The 25,366-nt window shown below is 45.5% G+C and overlaps 1 protein-coding gene across 3 annotated transcripts in view; it reads right to left on the bottom strand.

Annotated features, from left to right (window-relative positions):
• The window catches only part of PHKA2 (phosphorylase kinase regulatory subunit alpha 2), a 61,466-nt gene that overhangs the window by 17,069 nt on the left and 19,031 nt on the right, over window positions 1-25,366 (bottom strand). For 2 of the 3 annotated variants that reach the window (XM_016195147.2, XM_016195151.2), the window contains exons 6-20: window positions 24,981-25,063; window positions 22,697-22,777; window positions 20,894-20,992; window positions 20,293-20,439; window positions 18,737-18,790; window positions 17,843-17,965; window positions 15,297-15,392; window positions 12,671-12,778; window positions 11,157-11,235; window positions 7,883-8,017; window positions 6,541-6,650; window positions 5,231-5,375; window positions 4,710-4,788; window positions 1,244-1,422; window positions 949-1,107 (exon numbers count right to left, since the gene is read on the bottom strand). In XM_016195147.2, the coding sequence (XP_016050633.1) occupies window positions 949-1,107; window positions 1,244-1,422; window positions 4,710-4,788; window positions 5,231-5,375; window positions 6,541-6,650; window positions 7,883-8,017; window positions 11,157-11,235; window positions 12,671-12,778; window positions 15,297-15,392; window positions 17,843-17,965; window positions 18,737-18,790; window positions 20,293-20,439; window positions 20,894-20,992; window positions 22,697-22,777; window positions 24,981-25,063 (1,677 nt within the window). The remainder of the gene's footprint in view (window positions 1-948; window positions 1,108-1,243; window positions 1,423-4,709; window positions 4,789-5,230; window positions 5,376-6,540; window positions 6,651-7,882; window positions 8,018-11,156; window positions 11,236-12,670; window positions 12,779-15,296; window positions 15,393-17,842; window positions 17,966-18,736; window positions 18,791-20,292; window positions 20,440-20,893; window positions 20,993-22,696; window positions 22,778-24,980; window positions 25,064-25,366) is intronic. The other variant, XM_060182941.1, reaches the window with a different exon arrangement.

Raw genomic sequence — 25,366 nt, 5'->3', positions numbered from 1 at the left:
AGTCCACGTGCCCACGCACATGCTTGGAAATTCTCATGCACAGCAGACCTACAAGTAACACCCGGCAGCAGAGAAAGGACTCTAATGTAGAAGACAGAAATCAAAGCAACAGGAGAACAGTGACTTGAAGGAAGTGGAAATCCCTTCAGGGAGAGGAAACTATAAAAACATAGAAAACCAAAAAGCTCCGCTGTTTATATTCTTAGAGTATAAGAAATTAAACTGCAAGGCCAGTGATGGCGCACCTGGTTAAGCACACACATTACGGTGTACAAGGATCCAGGTTTAAGCCCCTGCTGCCCCACCTGCAGAGTGGTGAAGCAGGGCTGTAGGTGTCTCTTTGTCTCCTTCACTCTCTATCTCCTCCACCTCTCAATTTCTCTCTGTCTCTAGCCAATAATAAAAATATACATACATTTTTAAAAAAGAAATTAAACTATACACACGAAACCAGAGGAGATGCATTCAAAGAACAAAGATTTAAAATATGGTAACAAAAGCAAAAGTACTTGACTGAGTGAAAGTATTAGCCCTCAGAACAGGGCAAGAGACAGAGACAGGAGACCTCAGGAGGTCAACACTGGTATAACAGGGCACCCAAGAGAGAACAGAGACCCCAGTTCTGCTAAATAAATAAAGTGGTCTAGTTCTCATTTGAGTAAGAAGTCAACAGATACTGAACAGTTAGTGCACCAAAAGATGGCGGTATACACATGATTTTAGAAATATGGTGCTCGGCAAGTGCCAGAAGAACCAAGGAAAAGACTTGAAAGTAGCTGCCTCTGAGAAAGACTGAGGGCGGTGGGGAGGAGTGGAAGAGGAAACACCTCCATCTGTTGTCTTCTAGGACTCCCTGGCATTTTGATGGTGGCCAGGCTTTGCTCTGACCAAGGGAGCTGCTCTCACGGGCAGACAAACGACTAACTAACATACAGGGGATTTCCAGACCTTTTGCTTTTGCCATCATGGAGAGTATATCCCGGGTGCAGTGAATGGTGCTGAAGACATGGGTGTCTTCCGTCTTCTTCCGTAGAGACGGCAGGTAGCACTTCAAGGATGTGCTCTGCAGGAGGTGGTTGATATACTGGTCCAGTTCATCCTGGCTTTCTGATATCGGACAAGCAAAAAAAAAAAAAAATCCAATGAGTATGAGCTGCAGAAATGTTCTGAATGTGCATGTTACCTACACACACACACACACACACACACACACACACACACACACGGGCATCCCAAGCCTCACCTTGATTACCCTGATTATATATGTCTTCCAAATAGGCACCCAAATCTGACTCGCTGTCGGGACTTAAGCTCCGTTCACTAACATCCTCGAACAATTTCTCATCACAATCTGGGTCCAGGAAGGTCAGGTACGTGTAGAAAGACGTGGTGAGAAATTCCGAAAGGTTTCCTAATTTTACTCTGCCAAGGAGACATTATGTTAGAGTCACAAGATGTGTGTGGACAAGCTTCCACTATGAATCACAAGAAGGATACGGAAACACACAGCCCAACACAAAAGCATCTAGAGTGTTAGCTCAGGGCTGGGTGGTGGCGCACCTGATTGAGCACACATGTCACAATGAGCAAGGACCCGGCCCCCACCTGCAGAGAGAAAGCTTTGCGAGTGGTGAAGCTGTGCTGCAGGTTCTGTCTCTCTCCCTCTACCCTCTCAATTTCTCTTTCTTTCTTTCTTTCTTTCTTTCTTTCTTTCTTTCTTTCTTTCTTTCTTTCTTTTTTTTTTTTTTGCCTCCGGGGTAATCTCTGGGGCTTGCTGCCTGCACTACAGATCCACTGCTCCTGGTGGCTATTTTTTTCACTGTTGTTGTTGTTATTATTGTTGTTGTTGCTGTTGTCGGATAGGGCAGAGAGAAATTGAAAGAGGAAGGGAAGATAGAGATGGGGAGAGAAAGATAAACACTTGCAGACCTGCTTCACCACTTGTGAAGCGACCCTCCTGCAGGTGGGGAGCCGGGGGCTCGAACCGGAATCCTCGTGTGGGTCCTTATGCTTCGCACTATGTGTACTTAACCCAGTGTGCTACTGCCTGGTCCCCACCCTCTCAATTTCTGGCTGTCTCTATCCAATAAATAAAATATAATAAAATTTTTTTTAGAATATTAGCTCAGGAGGCAGGAAAGGTCTCCCAGAGCTACCAGCAGCAGCTCAGGTTTCAGGACACTGAAGCCGCGATGCAGACGAATTCTCATAGGTGCTTGTGCTCCAAACGGTCAATGGGCTGCCTCGTAAAACATGAGGGAAGGAAGGTCAGCCCTGAATAAAGTCAAAACCACCTCCCAGAGGCCAGTGGTAGTGACCGAGCTTGGAGAACAGGAGGGGGTGGGGGGTGGTTAGAAAAAGGCCCTTGAAAAGTTTCTCCATGATGAAGATTAAAGGAGTCAGGTTGAAGGCAGAAAGGCAGAGATGTTAAAAAGTTTCAGGCAGATGAACTCAGGGGGTAGTATGGAGTGTGTGGTGATTCAGCTTTTTTTTCTTTTTGGCGGTGCCAGGGATCAAACCCAGAACCTCAGACATGAAATGCATGTCCTCTACCACTGAACTACATCCCTGAGTTCAGCATTTTAAGGGCCCTTAGATTAAGGGAAAGGCTAAAGTGAGGCTGTGTGGTGTATTGCACCAAAGCAAAGGATTCTGGTGAGGAAGAGAGTGGATAGGAAGACAATTCTGAAGGCCTATTATATAATGAAATGTATGCATACATCAGTGATTGCACTATAAAGCATTAACCCCCTCACTAGAAAGAAAGAAAGAGAGAAAAGAAAGAAAAGAAAGAGAGAAAGAGAGAGAGAGATAGAGAGAGAGAGAGAGATAGTCTGGGTCTTAGCCATTAAGAACTTAGTAGGAAAGGTTGCAGTGAAGCCAAAGAATTTGCTCTGGTTTCTTGTCACATGTCAAGTGACAGTGGAGACTAAGTGAGGCCACACGTATGAAGCACCCCAGAACACATGGCAAGTTCTCCATGAACTGCAGGTGGTCTCTTTCTGACAAGGTTTAGACTGCAATTACAGAATGCCCTCTGGAAAGCATTTGATTGTGGGCATGCAGTATTTTCTTGTTTGACGCCATGTACCTGTGGAGGCCTCCCCAAGCTGGAGGTAAGAAGTACGGAAGTGGGTGCCCATTGCAGTTAAGGCACCACCCTGGGGACAGTCTCAGTGACACCAAGACTGAGAGGGGCCAGGAGAAGCTTGGAGGGAGGGTCACGTCAAGTCTACAGCAGCCCCGGTGTTAGGTAGCCCGGCAGATGTCCGCTAAGTGAAGTAAGCCAGCTCCAAAGTGACAGGTACTGAACCCACTGACATGAATTGTTAAAGACTGACAGACAGACAGACAGGCAGGCAGGCAGATGCCAGGATTGGGTGTGGTGAGGAAAGAAGAGTTGCTCGATGGAGCTGGAATTTCTGTTTTGCAAGGTGTAAAGGTTCTAGAGATAGTCTGCACAACAAGGTGAGTATACTTCACTCTGGACACTGAAAGGGTCCAGGTGGAAAACTGTATGTCATGTGTATGTCCCCACCTTTCAACAAAAGTGACGATGGCAGCAGTGTCCATGGTGTGAGGGGATGTGAGGAGAAGGGCTGACTTCAACTTCCAAATGCTTTTAGCAAGTAGCATTCCGTCAGGGAACAAAGGGATGGGTCACTGAGCCAGGGAAAAGCCACAGCTCACTCAGGACAGCTGCACTGTGAGTCTCCTTGGGGCCCTTCTGGAGTAACTGCAGAGGCTCAGAGACCAGGGCTCAGGTGCTACCAAGAAAACCTCTGCCTTGTGCCAGTCAGCAGGTGTAACAACAAAAGGCCATTTGCTAGGAGTTGAGCCCCTGCTAGGGAGCATCCACCTAGCCGAGGCCTGCAAGGGGACGAAGACCAGTTCATGAGAGTGTTGGTCTAGGCAGGTAGGTTCAGGTGCTGTGCTCTGAGGGTTGCCAAAGCACAGCTTGCTTTGAGGCATAGGGGACTTTCTTCTGCACCACTCAGGAGAGACAGATACAGTATCCCACACATGCATTCTCAAAACTCCATTTCAGAGACTGGTCACAGTTACTTCTCTATGCCCCAGGCTTCCCAGCTACTGCAGAGCTTAACAAATGCCCACCCAACGCTGCTCTAGAGATAGTTGCAGTTTCACATGGGTGACTGGCTCATATAACTTCTGATTTCTTCCTTCCTTCCTTCCTTCCTTCCTTCCTTCCTTCCTTCCTTCCTTCCTTCCTTCCTTCCTTTCGCCTCCAGGGTTATTGCTGGGGCTTGGTGCCTGCACCACGAATCCACTGCTCCTGGAGGCTATTTTTCCCCTTTTGTTACTCTTATTGTTTTATCATTGTGGTTATTATTATTGTTGTTATTGATGTCATTGTTGTTGGATAGGACAGAGAGAAATGGAGAGAGGAGGGGAAGACAGAGAGGGGGAGAGAAAGACAGACACCTGCAGACCTGCTTCACAGCTCGTGAAGTGACCCTTCTGCAGGTGGGGAGCCAGGGGCTCGAACTGGGTTCCTTATGCTGGTCCTTGTGTGTTGTGCCATTGAGCTTAACCCGCTGCACTATTGCCCGACCCCCCTGACTTCTTTCTTACACTAAAGCTTCATGTTTCTGTGTTCTGCAATTGATAGGGAAATGGGACAAGGGAAGGGAAAAACTTCAAGAAAGATCAACATCACTTTTCTTTTTAAAAAAATCACAAATTACCTAGCTCCTCCAAAATATCCATCCTCGAGTTTTCTAATTGTAGACAGGACTGCGGAGTGAATGTCTGTGCCATCATTTGCTAAGGGTGGGGGAGAGGGAGAGAACAATGATTTCCTTTACTTAATGTGGTGCCATGCAAAGAACCCAGGGCCTCACACTCGAATGGTACTATCTCCTCCCCAGACCTATTTTTTTGGCCATCAGGGTTATGACTGGGGCTCCATGCCTACATGATTCCTCTGCTCCTGGTGAGCTCTCCCTCCCTCCTTCTTTTCCTTTCCTTCTTTCCTTTCCTTTCCTCTCCTCTCCTCTCCTCTCCTCTCCTCTCCTCTCCTTTCTTCCCTTCCCTCCTTCCCCTCCCCTTCCCTTCCCTTTCCTCCCTCCCTCACTTCCTTTTTTTTTTCCTCCCTTCCTTTTGTGAGAGGAAGACTTCAGGACTTCACTCTGTCCACAAAAACCACTTGACACATTTGGGAAAGGGCCCAAACCAACAGAAGGGAGGGAGTCGGCTGATACGCTACTGAGCATGGTGTGGGTAATGGGGAAGGTGAGTGTAGGTCTCCCCGTCATCCTCCAGCAGGTGCAGAGGTGGGCCAGCTCTATCCTCAGCATCTCCACCATCATCTCGTTGTCCAGGGCCAGGTAGAAGTGATGCTGGTCGGTGAACTGCAAGTCAGAGCAGGTCAAAGGCTGGCCTTCGCTTCTCGCCCCACAGCCATCCCTCATGGCACCACTAATCCTGCATTTTGTCTCCAGGGAAGAGGCTCCAACCTAGCAGTGAGCCACCACCCCCCAGGGTCTCCCCTGCCATCAGACATGTCTGTGTGTGGCCTGCCAGGGACTGTGTGACATCGGCGAGGAATGAGAAGAGGCACGGCTCCATCTACCCACAGCTGCTCAGGTGGGGATTTAAGCAGCTCTGCTCTCTCTGAAAGGAAGTCAGTCCTTGAGGGCTGCTGGGTGCTGGGTGCAGTGAGATGGGGAGACTCCCTCTGGCTAGCAGAGAGCCTGCTGAGTGTGGACTAAAGGTGCTACTGCTTTCTTACCAGTGGAAATAACTCTTGAGACTTAAGTGAACAGCATGGGACAGGGTGAAAAGGAGTATTTGGGGGCTACTGACTTGATGGCCAAGTGTGTTTAGGAAGTGGCCCTACTGCTGGCCCTTCTAGCTGCTCACACAGGTGATATTTTATAACTTCTTTTTAATATTTTAAAAATATTTTTATTATATTTCATTTATTCATTTATTTATTGGATAGAGACAGAGAAGTGAGACTAAAGGGGAAGACAGAGAGGGAGAAAGAGACAGAGAGACTTGCAGCACTGCTTCACCGATTGTGAAGCTTTTCTCGTGCAAGTGGGGACTGGAGGCTTGAACCAGGTCCTTGTGCTTTGTAGCATGTATACCCAACCAGGTGCACAACCACCCAGCACCCTGGGATGCATTTTTCCCCCTGTGGATTCTAGAGGACTAGTTTCCTTTAGAAAGAAAGTCTCTTAAGTTCCATAACGTGTGTGTTAAGGATCCTGCCAAGACAGCTAGGGGCACCGGGGCTGTGAATCAAAGACGTCACTAGCAAATCGGTGAAGTGGTACGAATGTCATGACTGCTCATGATGGGGAGTGAGGACAGAGTTGGTCTGCTCAATTCATGCTTCCTGAGTACTTCTAGGAGGAAAGAATGCGCGGGGCCCTTGCTGTCACCTGCTGTGTCTCTATTTGAACACATTCATGCAGAATCCTGCTACATTAGTAGCACCCACACAGAAGAGAGAACGGGAGGAAAAAAAAAGGTTAGAGGATGTTTGTTGGTTTGCTAGTGCTTGCTCACCTGGGGTGTGAAAGTAAATATCTGGTTTCGAATCACATACAGTTTAGATGTTCCAAGGACACCAATGTGCCGATATGGTCGCCCACTCAACTTCATGTTTTTATTTCGTCCTATTTGAACAAGAAAAGAAAAACTGGAGTTAGAACAAATACAGCGACATCTAATCCAAGTGACTCTGGCTAACGCTGGATTTATTTTTATGTTAAGCAACCCACTTTGGGGTTTGGTTTTTAGTGCTGTTACCTTTCTATAAAATGGAACAAGGAGGGTTGGGAGAGAGCTTACCCAGCAGAGCACATGTCTTGGTGTGTGTGGAGCCTTGGGTTTGAGCCCTAGCACTAAATGGGAGCACCCTGGACTACCAAGAGGACTCCATGGGTGTTGAGGTGGTGCTTTGGTGTCTCTCTGATTCCTTCTCTACTTCCCACCCTCTCAAAAAAAAAGATAAAAAATTAGAATGAAGAGGCTGCTTATTGGTGTCTCAAATGTGAAGCCCTGGGTTCATTCCCTGGCACCACCTAAAAATAAACAGATAAATAAAATGGGACAAGGATGAATTAAAAACAAGCCCCCTCCCCTTTTTCATTCCTGCATATGAACAGTACCTGGTTAAACACCTATATGAAGTAAATTTATGAAAAGGACTTTATTACTATTCACTTTTAGTATTAAGCAATAATGCTGAATAAAAGTCATATTTTTAAAAAGTGAAAAGGTGTGCTGACATATTACATGTGTGAGGACCAGGGTTCAAGGCCCCAGTCCCCACCTGCAGGGGGAAGCTTCATGAACTGCAGTACTGACTGCACATATCTTTTTTTTTCTGTCCCTCTCTCCCCCTCCCTCTTTCTTTTTTTCTGTCGTATACTTAGAAAGGAAGAAAAAATAAGGGAAAGGAAGGAAGGGAGGGAAGAGAGGAGGAAGGAAAAAAATGGCTTCCAGGAGTGGTGGAGTCATTATGCAGGCACTGAGCCCTAGCAAAACCCTGTATAATTGAAGGAAAGAATCCTCTCCCATCATACTGGATAAATGAGCGTTTTGTGAGTATGCAGACTAAAGTCAGAAACAGTCTCAAGTTAAAAGTGACTGATGCAGTTGAACTTATCAAAGCAACAACAAAGCTGGTGAGTTATTTAGCCCACCTGTGGTGACACCCACCGAAAGGAATGAGAAGCCTTGCCTGGTCTCCCCTGCCCAGCATCGAAGCAGTCTAGCCAGCTGCTTCAATGTTTAGTAGCCCCATTCTTCAGAATTGACACCTATCACAGTCTCCCCCAGACCCTATACCTAGAACGGACATGCCCCCTTGGCTAAAAACACCCTGCAATTTCCCCAAACCTACCAAGTTTGGCATACAGATGACTAAGGATGCGGCCTGGCTGCACTCGGATTGGATGGATGTCAGCAATACTCTGGACATTTATCCCGTGTTTCCTTAACAGCTGTTTAATGTGGCTGTTTTCTGCCAGAACAGTAACTGTGAATAAAAAAACATATTTGGCATTAGCTTGCAACCCCAGCTTCCTCGGAGGGACATCCATCACTAACTGATCTCTGTGGTCCACGAGACACACCTCAGCAGGCTCTCCATGTGCTGGGGGACTGAAAATGACAGTCTGCGCTCTGTTGCTCTTCCTGGTTCTCTCTAGTCTCCCCTCCTCTCTCTTCTCCACTCATGACACATACTTAGCAAATACTTTTAGTGTTCAGGAGAGTCTAATAGAGAGTTCTAGAAATGGTCTTCAACAAGTCTTGAGCCAAATAAACCCATCTCAAAGAACTGCTTTTGAACATTATTAATTCATGTGCGTGTGCGTGTGTGTGTGTGAGAGAGAGAGAGAGAGAGAGAGAGAGAGAGAGACTGAGACAAGAGCACCACTCAACTCTGGTATACAGTGGTGCCAGATCAAACTTGGGACTTTAGGGCTCTGGGACCTCAGGCTCAAATAATGTCTTGTCTCCCTCTGAGCCTGCAATTTTCTGTATCTGTCCTGTGTTCCTTTCACACACACACAAAAAAAAAAAAGAAAGAAAAGAAAAGAAAAAAGAAAGAAAGAAAGAAAGAAAGAAAGAGAAAAAAGAAAAAGAAAGATGTCAGTAGTAACCTGTATGCCGCTCCTAGAGCACAGCAAAGAAGAGTGTCATGGTGGCATGTATTAGCAGGGCTGCTCTGTGTAACACTCTATTGGATGTTTGTGGGGCCACCTGTCCTGCCCAGGACCACAGCACAGGCTCCCCCCCACCCAATGGCAGAGAAGAGGCACCTCAGAGCTGACCCTGTGCCCTCAATGGTCCAGCCAGGGCCCCATCTCCAGTGGGTGAGGCTGGGCATCTGGCTCTCTGTCGGGCAGAGAGTTCAGATTGCCTGGGATGTAAGGTCCCAGTATGTGCTCAGGTCTCCAAATCTGACACACCAGTATAGCTGGTCTTTATGAGAAGGGACAACTCTGCAATAAAGGGCAGAAGTTCAGAGTAATGGCCACAGAAGTGTTATTTCCAGCTGCAGAGAGTCTGCTGGGAGCTTGAGGAGACTTTGGGTCATTCTCAAGCCAGGGGAAGAATTATGGGCCCCACCAACGTACCCACAGGCTGGAGGCACCTGAGCATACTACACATATAAGCGCCAGAGACTTGAAGGCCACCTCCTCCTATTTACATTCAAGCTTCACAAGTAGGCCCTGAGAGAGGCCTTGCTTATATAGCTGGACCACTGTGACCCCCCCCCAGCCTCCCAGTAAATGGGAGTACCAGTTGGGCAGTATTGGGCTTGTGGTTTCTCCTAACACCGTAACACCTGTCTCTTCTGACATGCCTGACATCACACAGAGATCTGTGAAGCCCGGAGTGTGCAGTGGCCACGCTCTGAGGAAGTGACTCTTCCAGATGACTCCTTGTACTGGGACCTGAGCCTCATGATCAGAGACAGCTGTGTCTGGAGAAGTTTCTGAAGCTGAGCTTCCCCTTCTGCCAGGTCAGTCCCTTTGAGATTTTCTACTCTGTTCTTTTCTATTACACTAAATATATATATTGCTCAGGACCTGCCACCCCATTCCAGCCTGCTGTTGGAAAGTGGCTTGTGGATTCAGGAGGTGTTTTGTGATATCAGCTTGTGTTCTGCTTAAGGACAGGAGACTATGGAGTCAGGCTAGTGCAGTCTGTCTGAGTTCATACCTCTGCCTGTTAGTGCTGGGTCCTTGGGGTCCTTGAGTAGGCTAACTTTTAAACCATGTGTAGAATGGGGATACCAATTATAATCATAATTATGATCTTTGTAGTGCTCAGTGGCCATGGAGGTGGCTCAGTGGTAGAGTAGGTGCCATGCATGCAGAGGCCCTGGGTTCAATCCCTAGCACTGCATAAAATGGTGAAGCCGTGTTCTGGTCTTGCTCTCTCTTACTCTCACACAGTTAAAAATAAAGAAAAAGATACAATCTAGTGGTCCGGGAGGTGGGGCAGTGGATAAAGCACTGGACTCTCAAGCATGAGGTTCTGAGTTCAATCCCTGGCAGCAAATGTACCAGAGTTATGTCTGTTTTTTTTTTTCTCTCTCTCCTCCTCCTATCTTTCTCATTAATAAATAAATAAAATATTTTTTAAAAAAATGATACAATCTGTACAGGTCAGAGTATTGTGACTGCTTCGTGTGTGTCTCATGGGAAGCCTGTCTGGTGCATAGTAATGACTGAGGAACAGCCAGCCAGCAGATGCAAAAAAGCAAGTCTGTGACCACAAAGAGGGTCACATTTGTTCAATAATTACTTTGATCATATTAAGCACATGTGTTTTAATCGATAGAGAAGCTACAAGAATGAGACTCAGGGTGTTGTCCTTGAGAAATACAGTGTAATTTGGAGGAAGTCAGGTGCCTACATAGCATGCTATGAAATCAGGTGGTATATAAATTGCCTATGAGGCATGTGGCATGTGACAGAGTCCCCTCCCCAGGTGTCCTCCCTAGGAGGGAAAGGAGAGAGAGAGTTGCAAGTCACATGCTTGCCAGGCAAGACACTGGGCTTGGGCTCTGCCTATTGCAAAGAGAATACCTGCTTCTGTCTCAGGCTCTGCAAGACTTGCTGTGGGAGTGGAGGGGAGGCAAGTATAGATGTCTCTGCAGCCCTGGAAAGAGGTCATATCCCTGAGGGAGGAATGGAAGGCCACGCTGTCTCTCCTTGGACTCCGAGTTTGCATCCAAGACTTGCTCAGTGAATCACTTGTGGCCCAGTTAAAAAGGGTGAGGCTCAGGGAAATAACTGCTTTGCAGAAAGTAACTGCAGGGCTAGGGAGATAGCATAATGGTTGTGCAAAAAGACTTTCATGCCTAACCTAAGGCCTCAGCCTTAGGTTCAATCCTCTGCAGCACCATAAGCCACAGCTGAGCAGTGCTCTGGTAAATGATGATGATGAAATTAAAGAAAAAGAAAAAGAGACTGTGGTTAGAAAGACTATTGTTGCCTTTGAGAACTACTGAGTTACTGAAAGTATTTCAAGAACTTAAAATGTCATACATACATACATACACACTTAAAAAATTTAAAAAGAGATCAGGGAACAAACTGCATCCAAAATAATATTGGTTTTTATAAAGTTAAGTGTGAATAGTATACACGATCACTGACCTTGCACTACGACATCAGGTTTGACGGAAGTGGAAAATCTCCTATTTAAGGGGTCAATTTCACCAGTGGCGAGGAATCCCTAGGACAAGAAGAACATTAGCGCTGTGCAACACTGATCAAAACTTCACCTTAAACCGAAGAACATTAGCGCTGTGCAACACTGATCAAACTTCACCTTAAACTGAAGAACATTAGCGCTGTGCAACACTGATCAAACTTCACCTTAAACCGAAGAACATTAGCGCTGTGCAACACTGATCAAACTTCACCTTAAACCGAAGTCTGAAAACAAATCATTTGGGGACCTAAGCCATTCAGTATTTTAAATAAATAAATCTAAAAAAAAAAAAAAAGAATTCAAGAGTTGTGGAGAAGTTATAAGGCTGGCTTGAGTTTACAAGGCTGGCTAGTCAGAGGAAGGGCTGGCTTTTCAAGGGAGATAAAATGTGCATCGAAAGGCAGAGGTGCAAGGCGCATCCTCCACCCTGAGATAATGCATGACCATGAAGTTGGGGGAGACTATGAAACTATGAAACACCTGCCCTGTGGGCAACTATAACTCCCAAGGGCCATCTTCACTTTCAGACTCTCTTTATACACCGGGAACCCCAGTGCTATTCTGACACACTGCTCAGTCCCCAATTTCTAGAGCTGGACATAATACACCGGACTAGACCAGGGTAAAAGACTGAAGCTCCAGGCCCTCCTGCTTGGGTGCTTTCTCCACTGCTCTCTCCAAGGTCACCTCCCAGAGAGTTCAGTTGGATAGGACCCTCCTACCCCCCCAAAAAAAAGATGATCCCATCTGATAAAGCCACTCACACCTGGAACTGGCAGGGACTTGTTCTTGAGCTGGCGTGAAAGCATCTACATTTATTATCTTATCTTTTTTTTGAATAGATAAACAAATATAGAGACAGACAGACAGACAGACACACCACAGCACTGAAGCTTCCTTCAATGTGGTGGGGGCTAGGCTTGAATCTGGGTCACACACATGACAAAGCAGCGCACTAAGTGAGCTATTTTGCAGACCCAGAAAGCATCTACATTTAAAAAGACTTGAACCTTTTGTGAGACAGAATGAGTGAGAAGCAGCAGGCCTTCAGCCTATGTGGGGCTGTGGTGGGCTGAGGAGACAACACGTGACTGAGCATGCCCCTGCTTCCAGTGCTGGCTCAGGACTGTGCCAGGAATGGCGGAAGCAGACTGAGTAGTTTTTCAGCCCCTCTATCTTGCACACATGCTGATCCCAGCTTCTGGCCTCCTGCTGCCCGTTCACACTGCCAGGTCCCACTGCAGACAAGTGATGGAGAGTGCCAAAGCATGTGGCCTGCAGCCTACCCTGAAGTGGGTCCCAGGTATCAAGCCTCAGAGCCCAGCCAAGGACTTTAAAGTCATAAAGATGTACAAGACATTCACAACCACTGAGGGCAATGAGGCCCTCCCCTGTGCTTCTCTGGGTGCCATCTCTCAAATATGGCGGCTTTGGCCCACAGCGCTTAGGCACCTACCTCTGCCAGCAGTGAGCCAAGGATGTACAGGGACTGACCCCACAGATGGGGCAGCTTCCCCAGAGGAACTCTGTCCACTGTGTGAGGATTCTTATACTCTTCGTCTACCTGCAAGGAGAGAAAAGCCAAAGTCAGTGTGTCAGGGTGGGGAAAGGCCGCCATCACAGTACATAGGGAGAATACTGAGGCTTTATAAAGATGTGCCAGGCTGTTTCTGAGTGAGAGCTGAGAGCCGGGGGCCCAGGAAGCTAAGATCTCTGCAAGGAGGAGTCACGTCCACTAAAAGCAAGAGGTAGCAATAGGATCTAGGCCTGGCTCCAGGCCAGAGCTCTTTCCACAAACACAGGGATGGCTCCGGGGTCCTGGCCTGCCTTCTTGGTGCACAGCTCTGGGCAGCAAAAAGTTTCCCAGTGTGTCCTGCATACAGAGGATCACAACAGCTGGCAGTGGACAGCGCAATACTGGATGCTAAGCTTCTGTCTCGTTCCTCCAAGGGTTCAGACACCGCTTTAGTGCCAGAAGGTGGCACTATTTATTGAGGAAAAGCAAGGGTACTACTAGATTTTCTACCAGAGCCTCAAAAAGGCTGAACCCACATAGGACTTCTGACTCATTGAAATGAGCTACTGCTCTTTCTGATGTATTGCACTGGCTACATGTTGGCGTTAGTCTGCTACTTTCTCTGCTGTAAAGTCTATGCTGACCTCTAGGTTTTTTTCTTAAATAGTTATTACATTTTTATTTCGGGGGGGGGGGTTAAGTAACTACTTTTTTTTTCTCTATAAAATACAAGCCAATCAAAGGAAATAGGAAATATTTATCCTTTTCCAAAGGAGAAAACCACACCCACAGGGAGTCCTCTGCTTGTGGATTAACCAGTAATAGTATTCATTGATTAGGGAGCATTTTACATTTTACAGTAGCAAATGTTCAGAAACCTGGGGCCGGGTGGTGGCACACCTGATTAGTGCACACATTGTCATGCGCAAAGACCTGGGTGCAGGCTCCCACTCCCCCGCTGAGGGACAGCTTCACGAGTAGTGAAGCCAGTCTATAGCTGTCTGTCTCTCTTTCCCTCTCTTTTTAAAAACAAACTTATTTAAGACAGAAACTGAGACGAGAGGGGGAGATAGACAGATAGCTAGAGAGAGAGACAGAGAGACACCTGCAGCCCTACTTCACCATTCATGAAGCTTCTCCCCTGCAGGTGGGGATCAGGGGCTTGAACCCAGGTCCTCGCGCATTGTAATGTGTGTGCTTAACCAGGTGTGCCACTGCCTGGCCCCCTCTCTCTTCCTCTCTATCTCCCCCTTCCCTCTCAGTTTCTCTCTGTCCTATCATATGAAAAAAAAAACAAAACTGTTACCAGCTGACCACCGGGAGTGGTGGATTAGTCATATAGGCACTGAGTCCCAGCAACGACCCTAGTGGTACATACATACATGGGTGTGTGATTTTTTTAAAAAAGTTTATTTATTATTAGAGACAGAAACTGAGAGGGAGAGAGAGGGAGACAGAGAGATGCCTGCAGCCCTGCTTCACCACTCGTGAAGCTTTCCCTCTGCAGGCGGGGTGTGATTGCTTTTTTAATGTTAAGAAAATCTTGGGGGCAGAGAACTAGCTCCATTAGTAGCGCACCGACTTTACCGTGCTCTCACATGCCCAAGCATCTGGGTCTGAGCCCCGGACGCCACACAGGAGCACTGTGCAAAGGGGCACTTCATGGGGTGAGGAGTCTTGCCTTCTTTCTCTGTCTCTCCCTCTTTCTCTCACCCTCTGTCTAGAAAAAAAGTCTACTAGGAGCAGTGGAATCACACAGGCGTGAAGCCTTGGTGACTAAGATAGAAAAAAAAAAAAAAAGGAAAAAAGCCTTAAACATGTAAAGTGGACAGAATTAACCATCACTTGTAATGAAACAGGGTAACAGCATGGATGGCACAGTGGTTATTTTTGGATAGTAAGATTACAGAGAAATATATCTTCTCTCTACAGACTCCTGGATATTTTGCAGTGTGTCGGATAGCCAAAGGTCAGTGTGAAGTTCAGGAAAGAGAAAGTTGTAGAGTAATGTTTTGCAGCATGTGATCAGTGGGGGTTCCTTAAAGAAAAGCACAACATCTAGCATTTACCACTGTCAGGGAAATGTGCCTTTTAGTGAAACACAGATGGATGGTTCTTCTCATTACACTGCAGGTAAAATACCCCTGAAGTTACTTCGTTTCCTTTGCTCTGTTTTTAGGTTTCAAATGACCTCCCATTACGAATTTTGTTTCACCGCCTATGAAGTGACTCCTCTGCAGGTGGGGAGCCGGGGCCTCAAACCAGGATCTTAATCTGGTCCTTGTGCTTTGTGCCGTGTTTTGCGTTTTTTAGGGCTCATCCAGTTTAGGCTTTGGGGAGGGGCAGACACTCTTGGAAGGTCCTCTACAAACACCTACTGAGGGCACCCCTCATCAAGCCTAGTTCCCAAACCAGAGCTTCTGGGATAGACCGGAACAACTACTCAGGCTTTAGAAACCACTTCTCTTGGGAAAAATGAATGCGGTAGCTTGGAGGGTGGGGTGGGGTATAAAACAAAAAGTTCAAGTACCCACACACTTCCCTCCAGAAGGGCAGCACAAGTTACCTTGTGAGGCGGGATGGCATAGAGTTCTGGCACCAGGTTGATTCCATTCGTGCTTCTGATTAATATTCCCTCCAGGGCCTCTCGGTATTCTTGGACCTGGAAAACAACCCCACCTTGGGGTTAGTAATGCTGCGATGGCAGAGAAACGTAGAAAAATAGCTCTCCCGGTAACACAGAGATTAGACGTCGGGCACACGGCCAAGAAATGCACACAGCCCTCCTGGTAGAAGACTGCACAACTCCCGCTCACTGCAAACTTTAGGGGGAGCCTGATGTCTGATGTACATTTTCTCTCACTGACTAGATCAGAAGCTCCTGGGAATAGAGGCCAAATCTTTTTATTTATTTATTTATATATTCTCTTTTGTTGCCCTTGTTGTTTTACTGTTATAGTTCTTATTGTTACTGATGTCATCGTTGTTGGATAGAACAGAGAGAAAATGGAGAGAGGAGGGGGAAGACAGAGAGGGGGAGAGAAAGATAGACACCTGCAGACCTGCTTCACTGCTTGTGAAGCGACTCCCTTGCAGGTGGGGAGCTGGGGGCTCGAACCGGGATCCTTTTGCCAGTCCTTGTGCTTTGCGCCATGTGCACTTAACCCACTGCGCTACCGCCCGACTCCCTGGAGGCCAAATCTTAAGCAGCATGGTTCATTTCCACCTGTTGGGAGTTTTCTAACCCAAAGGCCTTCATTTAACCATTTAGTGAAATCTGCTAATTTTTAAGAAAAATCTGCTAAAGGGATCTGAGATGAGGAAAAGGAAGTACAGCCACTATGATCCATGTACCTGATTCTTAGGATGTTGCACACAAAGAAAGCTGATGATGCAAACACTTCCATTAAATTAAAAGGGCAGTGATAGAAGCCTTTTTGTTAAAAGGGAAAAGGGAGGGGGACCCTTGACCTGTCATTCAGATAGTTAACAAACACATTTTCATCTTTGGAGAACCCAGTCAAACCCCTTCCAGATCCCATCTGCTTTTCTTCTGAAATGTGGGGATGGCAAAGCATGTCTGGGGACAGAGAATCATCTTGTAAGTGTCAGTGGGCAGCAAGTGGAAGACAGCCTAGGCGGAGAACAGAGGGCTCTGTGAGACCTAGAAACTGAGGCACTGTGATTATACAGTCTTTTATCTCCTTAGCTTCTTTGCTTATTTCAGATTAATAGTCAAGCCTGTTCACAACTGAAATTCACACCCAATTTTCTTGAGATCTCCCAGTTCTGAGGTACAAAGACAGAAAACATAAAGAGCTAATATAGTCATGGAAGCATAAGAGAAGGAGTAAAAAAAAACGAGTGCATTAACATTTCAAACTTACTGCCTCTTTCAAAAGCCGAACTACTTCAGGTAGAGCTGAACTATACCCCAGAACCTATGATCCAAACAGGTTTTAAAAAGCGAAGCATTTGAACTTGTCAGCCAGTCACATAAGCTTCAGTAGGACAGATTTGTTCTGCCCAGCAGAATATGCTCAGGGCTCAGTACAAGGTGTGGCAGCAAATGTTAAAGACACTGGTGCTAAACACCAAACACTACACGGACCAACCAGTATTTCCTGAGCTCTTCTGTGCGCCTGGCCTGGGGACCAGATCAATGACGTGGATAGACTACCACCAGCAGGGTTCTCTGGCTGCTAAGTGAGAATTTCAAAACAGTGTGCCCCGGTCTGGAACTAGTGCTGTGGGGCTGATGACAGGGACACCTGACCCAGCTTCGAGGGTCAGAGGTTTTCTGAAAGAAGAGACACTTGCAGTGGCTCAAGCAAAGCAGGGAAGGACATCTGTGAGACCCAAGAGTGTCCTGGGCATTTGACCTACTTACTGAACCATCTCTCTGGCCTGTGTTGGGCATTAGAGGAGATGGAAAAGGAGGCATGGTCTGTTCAAAGGACTGTACTCAAGAAAGGAAGGAAATGGTAAGATACGAAGCTACAGTGGTGAAAACGAGAACCAGACCTTGTGGGACACAACAAAACACATGAAGAGTTTGTTCTTCATCCTGAAAGCAATTAGGAAGCCATGCAGAGCTTTATAGCAAGGCAGTGGCATAATCTAATTTGCCTTTTAATAAGATCATTCTAGCAGTTGGAGAATGGAAACAGCAGGGAACTGGGAGACCAGTTAGGAGACTGTGGTATTAAATAAGACATGAGTAGAGAGCACCCTAAAACTAGAGCTAGAAACAGCAAAACTACAGGCTGCTCTGAAAAGAACAGCAGCAACAACAGTCTACCTGCGATAGACTGCTTTATAGTGGCCCTCGATGGTCGCACCTCCCTGCAGTCAAGCCTTTGAGTAGTCCCCTTGCCAGTGGAGAAGCAAACACAGCCAGGTCTCTCACTACTGAGCCTTGGCCAAGTTGTAGGATCATGAGCAAATAAACAAAACAGTTGTTACCTTAATTCACTGAGTTTTGGGTTAAGTGCCAACAGAGAATCCGAATGGTGCCCTTACTTCCTACCAAATCTTATGTGTTGATAATAACCAGCGTGGGAGGGGGAGGAAAAACACAGACTATTGACAGGATGCCTTGCATTTTCTCACCTGAACGGTGTCGTTGTTGAAAACCCCGTCAATTATGAAGTATGTCCAGAACACAGGCCATTCACATTCAATATTCTCAAACAGCTTGAGTTCAGCAGGATCATAATGCAATCGGTTTGGGTCCTGGAATCCAATAGGGCAGAACTTCTAAGAGGTGATGTCAGATTATATGCATAATACCACTATCCCTCACTGGGAAATCTCTTACTTATCTGATTCAATACAATTGTGAGGCTGGGATAATAAGGGCTGTACTATAATGAGATGCTATTTCTAGCAGTTTTCCATGGTGAAATTTCAGAAAAGTAAATCAGAAACATACACAAACCCTTGGGAAGCTTATTCTATTAGTCTTTTTTAAAAAAATTATTTATTTATTTATTCCCTTTTGTTGCCCTTGTTATTTATTAGTCTTCTATACCGTTAACAAATAAACCACAATTTGCCTATCGCAGTGTCTGACAGATTGTTTGAGCAAAAGCAGGGTCCCTACCAGTCACTGTGGCAGAGAAACCCCAGGAAAAGGTCTGTAAATGTGTGAGCTGCCGAACTGTCCTTATCCACATGCTGATTTCTAATTTTATTTTACCAGAATAATGCTCAGTTCTGGCTTGAACCTGGGACTTCAGAGCATCAGGCATGAAAATATTTTTGGATAACCATTATGCTAATGCCTCAGCCCCACAAGCTGGTTTTAAACCACCAGTTTACTGTATCTGTGGATGCTTTTACTATTTTACTGCTTAATTAACTCCAGGCTTGCCGATTCCAGAATTAAGACTTCCCTTTCCAATATAACAACATGTAATGACAACCAATAGAGGGAGAAGAACATAGTGGCAGCTGAGATACGAAGCAATTAATAAATCAGGAGAAACATTATGTAAATACAACCTCTCTCGGAGTTTTATATCCGTCTCGAAGGAAGCGGCAACATCCATAACGACCCTGGAAGGTAAAGACAAAGAAGTGTGTTTGATGAAATCTGAAGGGCTTCTTTGCTTTTTGATTTTGATTAAAGTCACCCCTCCCCACCACTCCCCATGAATCTTTTAGCATGTACTTTATGCTATCAGTACAAAAAAGTCTTTAAGTAGCAGTCATTGTGAAGTTCAGGTTTAATCAGTGTTTGGAAAGCAATGCCAGCGCTTCCCCTTGCCATCTTAGGACAATGTGCAGCATGACTGGGAGTTTGGTCAATGGCTGTTCCTTCATTCTGGCTGGCTGTGTCACGACAAGATGCAAAGGGACTCTTATAGCTTGGAGATGCCTCCAAGGTGGATACTTAAATGGACTATTCCCACTTGAAAGACTGGAAAGCTGAAAGGGCAGTCCCCAAATGCCTTGCAACTAAACCTCCGAAGGCAAAGGACTCTGCATCCTGCAAGGTTAGGGCAGCACAGCGAGACGGGGGCTTTGTGTGCTTTGGGGTCGTCACTGCTGGTTTCCCTACTACAGACTCCAGTCTGGCTCTCTCAATGCATCCATAACCTCTTTAGTGCAGTTCTGGGTGTCCATTTCCCAGTTACTTGGGTGTCTGGGGGCTGTTTCACTGCTGGCTGCCTGAAGAGGCAGACACGCCCCTAGTAGCCAGTTCCAGAATGTTCTGGAAGTACCAGCTTGGAACCTGCCCCTCAGTCAATACTTTCATTTTCTGCATAGTCTTCCTGCCATGTTCAGATCTGCAGAGGTTCCTACTTCTCCCAAGAAACCTGACGGAGAAGCCAACTTTGTTAGTCTGTTAGGAATACAGTTGGAAACTCTTCTTCTCCTTCTCCTTCTCTACTCAACTCTGACTCTTGGTGATGTGAGGAATTGAACCTGGGACCTTGTAGCCTCAAGCCTGAGAGTCGGTTTACATAACCATTACGCTTTCTAGCCCTGCCAGTTGGAGACTTTTCAACTCCTTTGTTTTCCAGAGTTAAAAGCACTTTTTGGCCTTTCTCTCCCCCCCCCAATCTAAATGGTATCATCAGTATTCAGATTTTGTTTAAGAAATGGAATACTAATGATTTTATAGCTAACTTCAGTTGACTAGAGTCAACTGCTTTAGTGTGCATTTTACCTCAGAACAGGGTTATTTCACTTTGAGATCTCCAATCCCCTGTGTGTAAAGTTTGAGGGTATTAGAATATGTGGACTTTTTTTTTTTCAGGTAGGGACTTTAGAACTTTGAAGAAATTCTCAAAGGAGTCTGCTGGTGCTGTCTAAAGGGTTGAGAGTTCTGGCTCAGGGGTAAGCTCAGACTTAGAGGCACAATGATAAGAAACGGGGTTCAGAAGTTCAAGTTATACCACTTAGGATGTGAGACAAGTCACTTTAGCCTCGGCTGTGGACACCTCATTCTAACCCACTTAGAGAAAGTGAGACATGGCTGGGCAGCTCCATGCCATCCTGTGAAAGTGACATTGAACACAAGACAGACTGGTGCCAGGTTGACCAATACTTACCTGGAGCTTGGAGATAATTTCATTTTTGGTCACATTCACAATATTCACATCTTCCACTGCAAAAGCCGGGAAAGAAATGATGGATAGAAGTCCAGCATCGATCTCTTTAGATGTTGATGCTCTTGGGAGCATGGAGAACAGGATAGACTGAGTGAAAAACAAAGAGATGACATTAACCTGGGGTGCATGAATAAATACTATATCAAGAAACCATGACCACAGTCCCAAGGGAATAGACATTCAAGTTTGCCTATCTTGAGTAGAGATTTGTCCAACCAACAGGGCCCCTGTTGAACATCCCTTCCTACCCAGTCACTGACTCCTGCTCTCCAGAGGAATGGAAGGGCCCAGAAGAGCACAGATAATGAGAATGGCTGGTCTCCCTTCCTTCCACGCCTCCTGCTGGGTTTACTGGGCCTCTAGCACATGTAAGGGAGAGACTATAGATTGCCCATTTTGTGGATGGGGAAGCTGCAGCCCAAAGAAGCCAAGTACCAGCCACCCACTGGGAAGATGAGGAACTATAGACTGGGTCTGGCGCTGGGTCTGGCGCTCTAGGAGTTTTCTTCCCCATTCTGTGAAGAGGAAGGCCAAGTATTACCTGGCAGTGCTGGACCTCATCGGGCAGAACATGAATCACTGACTTGCGTCCTCCATGGACTCCAAAAAGATCCAGCTCATCAATGGCTTCAAGTGCTGCCTGTGAACACAGGTACGACTCACTTTCTCTTTCTAGGGAACAGACACTCCCCTATGTGGCACCCCTTTCTCAGTAAGCAGTCTAGCACACGTTCTCCCAGAGAGGATGAAGCACATCTTTAAGATTGTCCAGCTAAAGAATCCTCTAGTCATGCCCTGTCCTGGTTTTCAGTGGATTAGAGCTTTCCTGTATGTTGCTGCTCATTGAAGGAACAAAAGAAAACAGAAAAACATTTGCCCAAGTGAAATTAGTATTCTAGTGATAAGGGAAATAATCATAGGTTCATAATGTTTTGTGTGCCTGTGGAGGAAGGATATTAAGTTCATTGTCAGTTTTTCAGCTTTCCTTTTACCCTTGGCGATGAACATCTCAGGTGCTTCTAACGGTAGTATATCTGGCACTTAAGAAGCTAATTATTTTCATCTAAGAAATATGCCTTCTGTCAGTTGACCTTAACAATGTATATATATTGTTGCATTTAAAAAATTAGCTCTAGAGTCATGAGCAGAAGGACAAGAGCAGAAGGACAAGGAGGAAGACATGCTGAATGCCTAGACAAGAGAGCTAAACTGATGGCCAGTAGATGGACTCCAGCTCAATCATGGATTTTGTTTGGCCCAAGGAGTTTTTTAAAAAAATATTTATTTATTTATTCCCTTCTGTTGCCCTTGTTGTTTTATTGTTGTAGTTATTATTGTTGTTATTGATGTCATCATTGTTGGATAGACAGAGAGAAATGGAGAGAGGAGGGCAAGACAGAGAGGGGGAGAGAAAGATAGATACCTGCAGACCTGCTTCACCACCAGTGAAATGACTCCCCTGCAGGTGGGGAGCTCAGGGCTCGAACCCAGGGAAGTTTTTTGAATGAATCTTAGTTGTGATTTCTTTAGAGAAAGTTCCCAGTGTCCTATACCCCTGATATTTTCAATATGACTGATGCCATTTGTTTGTTATTTGTCTGGCCCTACAGACTTTTGAACTTGGGAGCCCTGTCCTACAAAGTGGTCATATTCTTCAGTCCTATTTATGATTGATTAAAAAAGACTGGATAGCATACGCCCAGCTTCTTAAGAGTTTGAACACACTGATGAGAACAGTGGGCAGTGGAAGGAATACACAGATTTTAAGGCACATACAGATTTCATTCTTAGCCTAAAATTTCAGTTGGTTGAAGAGAAAGCATAATGGTTATGCTTTCAAGCCTGGGACTCTGAGCTCCCATATTCAATCCCCAGTACCATCATAAGCCAGAGTTGAGCCGTGCTCTAGTTTTTTAAATAATTAATTAATTAATTTTAATATTTATTTATTTCCTTTTTGTTGCCATTGTTTTTTATTGTTGTTGTTACTGATGTCGTTGTTGTTGGCTAGGACATTGAGAAATAGAGAGAGAAGGGGAAGACAGAGAGGGGGAGAGAAAGACAGACACCTGCAGACCTGCTTCACCGCCTGTGAAGCAACCCCCCCTCCCCCGGCAGGTGGGGAGCCAGGGGCTCGAATTGGGATCCTTACGCCGGTCCTTGCCCTTAGTGCCACCTGTGCTTAATCCACTGCACTCCCTAGTGCTCTAGCTTTTTTTTTTTTTTTTTAAATCTAATCAGATTAGATCCCAACTGCTAAAAAAAATTGTGATCCCAATTGCGAAAAGCAATCCAAAGCTGTAAAAACACACAGAAGAAAGAGTAAATAAGACAAGACCATCACCTTGGCCATTCCTACGGAGCTTGCATTCAATTCAGGAATGCCCTGATTTGTCTTATCACCACGTTCCCACATTCCATAATCCTGTGGACAAAAAGAGAGAGCAATCAGAGTAGAAGGAAGGGGCAAAGACAAAGTGCTATGAAAAAGGATGCCTTTATGTCATGGCAGGCATAATGAAACATGAGTAACCTTGAAGGCTACCAGTTTCATAGCTTTCCATACTCAGGTGGCACTCTTCCTTGGCTTCAGTTCATGCAACCTCTGTGCAAACTTGTGGAAGCAAATACCCCAATGGAAGCAAAAATGCTCTCCATTTTCTTGTTCCGAAAAGTCATTACTTTTCTTGATTTATAGAGAACAAAATAATTCATTTACCTTAAAATCAAATAAAGCACTGGCCCTCTATTTAGCTAATAATCCCTTTGAACTTATATTGAATCCTGTGATGGGATAAGTAAAGTTTAACAAATGGGTTATGGCTAGTTGATGCCAACCAAACCATTTGAGACCATTCAATATCCATTTCTAGCATTACCTCTTGGGAAGGAATTGTTCAGCAAGTAGTGGGAGCCAAAGTCAAAACTGAGGCACAGAACACTAGACTTTACTTGGCATTTTAGAACTGGTGAATATGAATCACCTCAGAACACTCAGTCCACAAAGAACTTGATACATACATACCAAACTTCTATAACAATCCATATTCTCATTTATAAGCCCAAACACTAGGTTAACTGTTTTTGCAATGCTACGTGTGTTATTGAGAGTGTGATCTGACTAGAACAGAATCAGTGCCAAAATCTCAGTGTTTATTTTTTCATCTCTACAGATAAACATTTTCAAAACATGAAAAGTGAGTCTTCCCTGCCTTAGCAGAACCCCAGGACTTTGCCTTCAGTGCTCCTCACATTCCAGCCTTTATTAATCCAACCTTTCTTCACTCCAATCCCAAAGCCAAGTGGCTCATTCTCAAACCCTGCTTTGATGAATTCATGCCCTGCGTCAGTCTGAAATGAGTGCGTATTCCCTAGTGAAGAGTGTGCTCAAATTTCCCTGGGTGGCTACATCTCCACTGTCTGCCCTCTGCCCTCTGTACATTCACATGCTGGCTTTCTCCTCTACAGTCTCCCATGCTCACCTTTCACCCCAAGCCTACTTTGTTCTGCAACCCCTTCCCCAAGGACCCCGCTTCCCTACCTACTACACACATGCACATGCACACGTACACACAGTCTGTACCTGCTTCTGTGACTGCTCCTGCTCTTCTTGTCCCCAAATGGCATCCTTTGCTCCCTCTTGCTTATCTAAACCCAGCAAGTCCTCCAAGACCCAATGAGAGCTCCACCCTTTTCACCAAGGTTTCTCAAGTTTCTCTAGGCAAGGGTTTGAGCAGCTCATTCTAGGCTATAGGGCTGCCCTGTGTTCTGCAGGAGGCTCAGCGGCGAGCTCAGCTTTTTCACCCCAACCAGACAACCAGAGTTGCCTCCAGATACTGCCAAATGTCCCAGTGGAAGGAAAGACTGCTCCTGGTGTCAATAGACTGTGGCCCTTGGACCACATCTAGTTTGCCACGTTTGGGCAAAAACAGACTATCTGGGGGACAGCCAGGCTCCTGTGCTCACCAACTATCTAAGGCGGCCATCCTGCTACCAGGCTGAAGTAGCAACAACAGAGGTTGTGGGGTCCCAAAGCTGGAAATATTTACAGGCCCTTTACAGAAAAGCTTTGCTGATCCTTGTTTTAGGCCATACTGGCTCCTTTTATTCATTCATTCATTTTAAAACCAAACACTACCCTTCCTTTATTGCCATTATAATTAGTGATGCAATTTAGCTGTTCTCTACATATATGTGAGATCCCACCATCCACACCAGACAAACTTCAGAGGAAGTAGATTTTATATTCATTTAGACCTGGGTATACCTGGTCCTGGGTAGGACTCAGTGCTGTCTGGATACCTGACTTGGACCCCTTCACCTGTGGGTCTTCTGAGTCAGATTAAAATAAGCCCAAAGGATAAAACAAAGCATACAGTGTGTTCTAGAAACAGAAACTCCCCAACAATATCCTAGGACAAAAAAGTTTGTCTTATGGTTCTAATCTTGCTAACCTTCTAGTGAGTCCCAAATAGCTTGACCTTCAGAAAACCACTTAAAGAAATCACCAAACTGGGAAATGTTATGCATGTACAAACTATTGTATTTACTGTCGAATATAAACATTAATTCCCCAATAAAGAAATTTAAAAAATTAAAAAGAAATAATCACCAGGGTCAATACTTACAGCGACTTTATATGCAGCCTCTATGTAAAAGACAAGATTCTGTATGAAGGCTACCTCATCCAAGGTGAATATAATTCTTAAGCCTAGTAAACAAACAAAATGAACAAAACTATGATGTTATGTCAAAGAGAGTTACCAATCTCAAAGAACTAGTAAATAAACCCTTCTAGCCCCATTTTAGTTTTTCTTAGGCATCAAAACTTTCATCTGAGGTTAAGTCGCAACAGTTAATATCTAAACTCAGAAAGTGGAAGGAAAGGAGGGAAATAGGAAGGGGGAGGGAGGACTGGTTCCACTTCCCTGTGTGTGTGTGTTCCTGTGACTAGAGAGGACCTAAAGAGTAAGTGAGGGTCCTCTAGAACATAGAAAGCTCCAACAAAGCAAGG

Source organism: Erinaceus europaeus, chromosome X (genome assembly GCF_950295315.1).
Source record: "Erinaceus europaeus chromosome X, mEriEur2.1, whole genome shotgun sequence".
Lineage (NCBI taxonomy): Eukaryota > Metazoa > Chordata > Mammalia > Eulipotyphla > Erinaceidae > Erinaceus > Erinaceus europaeus.
The sequence above is the reverse complement of the archived record's forward strand: the minus strand, read 5'-3'. Positions and strand labels throughout refer to the sequence as shown.